Source organism: Malania oleifera, chromosome 9, assembly GCF_029873635.1.
Source record: "Malania oleifera isolate guangnan ecotype guangnan chromosome 9, ASM2987363v1, whole genome shotgun sequence".
In the NCBI taxonomy this organism is placed as follows: Eukaryota; Viridiplantae; Streptophyta; class Magnoliopsida; order Santalales; family Ximeniaceae; genus Malania; species Malania oleifera.
In genome coordinates, this window is record NC_080425.1 from 94,960,669 (window position 1) to 94,963,024 (window position 2,356).

Genomic DNA, 2,356 nt, shown 5'->3' on the forward strand with positions numbered 1-2,356 from the left:
TTTTTATTAATTTGTACTCATATTAGAATAAACATTTATTTTTCATAGCATTTGATACAGAGAAAAAATATAATGAAAAATAATTTTTTTAAAATTTTCTTTTTTTTCCTTTATCCAAACCAAATTCTTTACTTGAACCGATCCTTGGGGTCCATTTGGATTAAATATTTTGCATGAGGACAGGAAAAGGAAAAGGAAAAGAAGAAGGAAATTTATTTTCTATTTTATTTCCTTCTATATTAAATAGTAAAAAAATAAAGTTTGTTTTAATATAGTTTTAAAATTTTAAAAGATAAATATTAATGATGTGTAACATTAAGATTTTTTTCATAAATTTGATTATTTTTTTAATTCACTTTTCTTGATTACCAGATATGAAAATGTGTTTTCTTTAATATTTTTCTTTCTCTTTCCTAATATTTTGTGAGCTACAAACAAGGCTTTAAAGAATATTAATTTTCAATAATATGTCATGGATAGAGATACATACTCATTTTCCCCAGGAATTAATCAGGTCTTCAACTAAACATCAACATCCCAGTTCCCCATTGTTTGTCCCGGAGTAAAGACTTTGTCTTATTAGGTCACTAGTGCACAATTGTCCAACACAATCAAACTCTTATCCACACAACATCAAAACCTAGGGCAAATATTGCCTTCCCATTGAGAGATATTTTCATTCCTTCCACTGCTTTTAGACTTTGAGAGTGATTACTATCATCTTTTCAAAAATGTGTCAAACACCTCACCTCCACGTCTCCCCCCAAACCATCCATGGCCAAAACCCTCTTATCCAATCACCACATTAACTTCACAATCACACAAAAGCAAGGCTAGCTGTTTTAGCATCACTCTTCCATGGCTGCTTTCTCATTGAGCCATTCTCTACAGACCAGAAGCAAGACTCCTACTCAAGAACTCATCATGGACACAAACAGAACAACCCCAAGAACTCATATGATCTCTCTTTCCTGCCAAACCCACAAACCAAATGACCCTTTGAGCAATTCGGGACCAGTGAAAGCTACAAAGAAGAGAGATGAGAGTCCGCAGTTGCTGCCGCTGCGGCAAATTCTCTCTAGTGTGGGGAAGTTGGGAAAGGGATTGAAGGATAGTCTGAGCCCAAAACAGAAGGGGGACTGGAAGGACTTGGTTTTGATGAGTTTCTCATTTGCAGTTTATGTGTACATGTCCCAGAAGATTGTCTGTGCTTACTGTGCATGGATGTCCATACTCAAATAGCCAGTATGGTAGAAACAGATGGATAATGGATCCCCCTTTTTGGCTTGATCATAGAAGTAAAATTTGAGCTTTGATTGATATGTTAGAGATGAATTTCCATCTGGGCTTCTTGTTTTTGCTTGCTTCTCTCTGTATTGTCATTCTTATATACATAATTTCACAGTTTTACCAGTTAGGTTTCTATGACCTCCGAGCATCTTCTTGTAGATTCTGTAAATATTGAATTGTGTAAATAGCTTTGTCAATTTTTTGTAACTTTTTTTTTATTGTGTGTGTGTGTGAATGTGTGTGTGTGTGTGCGTCTGTGGATAGCTGTCTATGATAAAAATGAAGACCTTAAAAAAAGGTAACAGCAACAATGTCAATGGTAATCTTTGGGTTGCCTGCATGACGAACAATGAAGAGCCCCCTGCTGCACAAACTTAGCATGTCTTTTTAAGAAGAGGAAGCTTGCATTTGGCTTTTTGGGAATGAACAAACCAAGCTTAACTCTTCAAAAGATGTACTCTGACTTGGATTTGCATTAGTTTGGACAAAATGCAATACAAAAGTATGAGTTCAGGTAAAATGCAATGCAAAAATATAAGCTTCGCCCAAATTCACTCCAAAATACTCAGATTAGGGAAGTGTTTTATACTTGGAAAACCTTTTCCTAGTGAAGTGATAAAATGTGAGCTGCTTTTCCAGAACAGAGTTAGTTTTGCCACAGCAAGAAGCTTACAGATTAATCTACTTCTCTATATTTTATCAAGGCAGGCGCATCTATATTGAGAACGGGTAAGCAACCATGCGAATTTCTCAGTAATATTTATGACTGCAGCTGTAGCTATTAAATGTACAGCCACTTTGGCGAGAGCGAACCACAAATTTTGAAAGCACAATGCACGCAAAATGGCTCACAATTCATTTTCCATGCCTTTCTCACAGATCAATTCCTTGTACCCTTAACACAAACTGAACTTGTTTTCAGTGCCCCATAAAACACAAACAAAAACTCAAAAGAGAAACAGATACAAGCATCAATCCTCAAAAGAAAATTTTCAAACCATAAAATTGGTTCAGGCCACCTACACAAAAAAGGGGCCTAATAAACAGATCCACACACACGTTGAGG

The 2,356-nt window shown here is 35.6% G+C and overlaps 1 protein-coding gene across 1 annotated transcript; it reads left to right on the forward strand.

The window, feature by feature from the left end:
* The first annotated feature begins 858 nt into the window (after positions 1-858).
* On the forward strand, positions 859-1,242 carry LOC131163592 (uncharacterized). The gene has a single exon (XM_058120182.1). The coding sequence runs from the start codon at positions 859-861 to the stop codon at positions 1,240-1,242; it is 384 nt and encodes a 127-aa protein (XP_057976165.1).
* The last annotated feature ends 1,114 nt before the right edge of the window (positions 1,243-2,356 follow it).

Excerpts from the sequence above, each read along its gene's own strand:
- LOC131163592 (XM_058120182.1), top strand. The coding sequence starts at position 859 with ATGGCTGCTTTCTCATTGAGCCATTCTCTACAGACCAGAAGCAAGACT.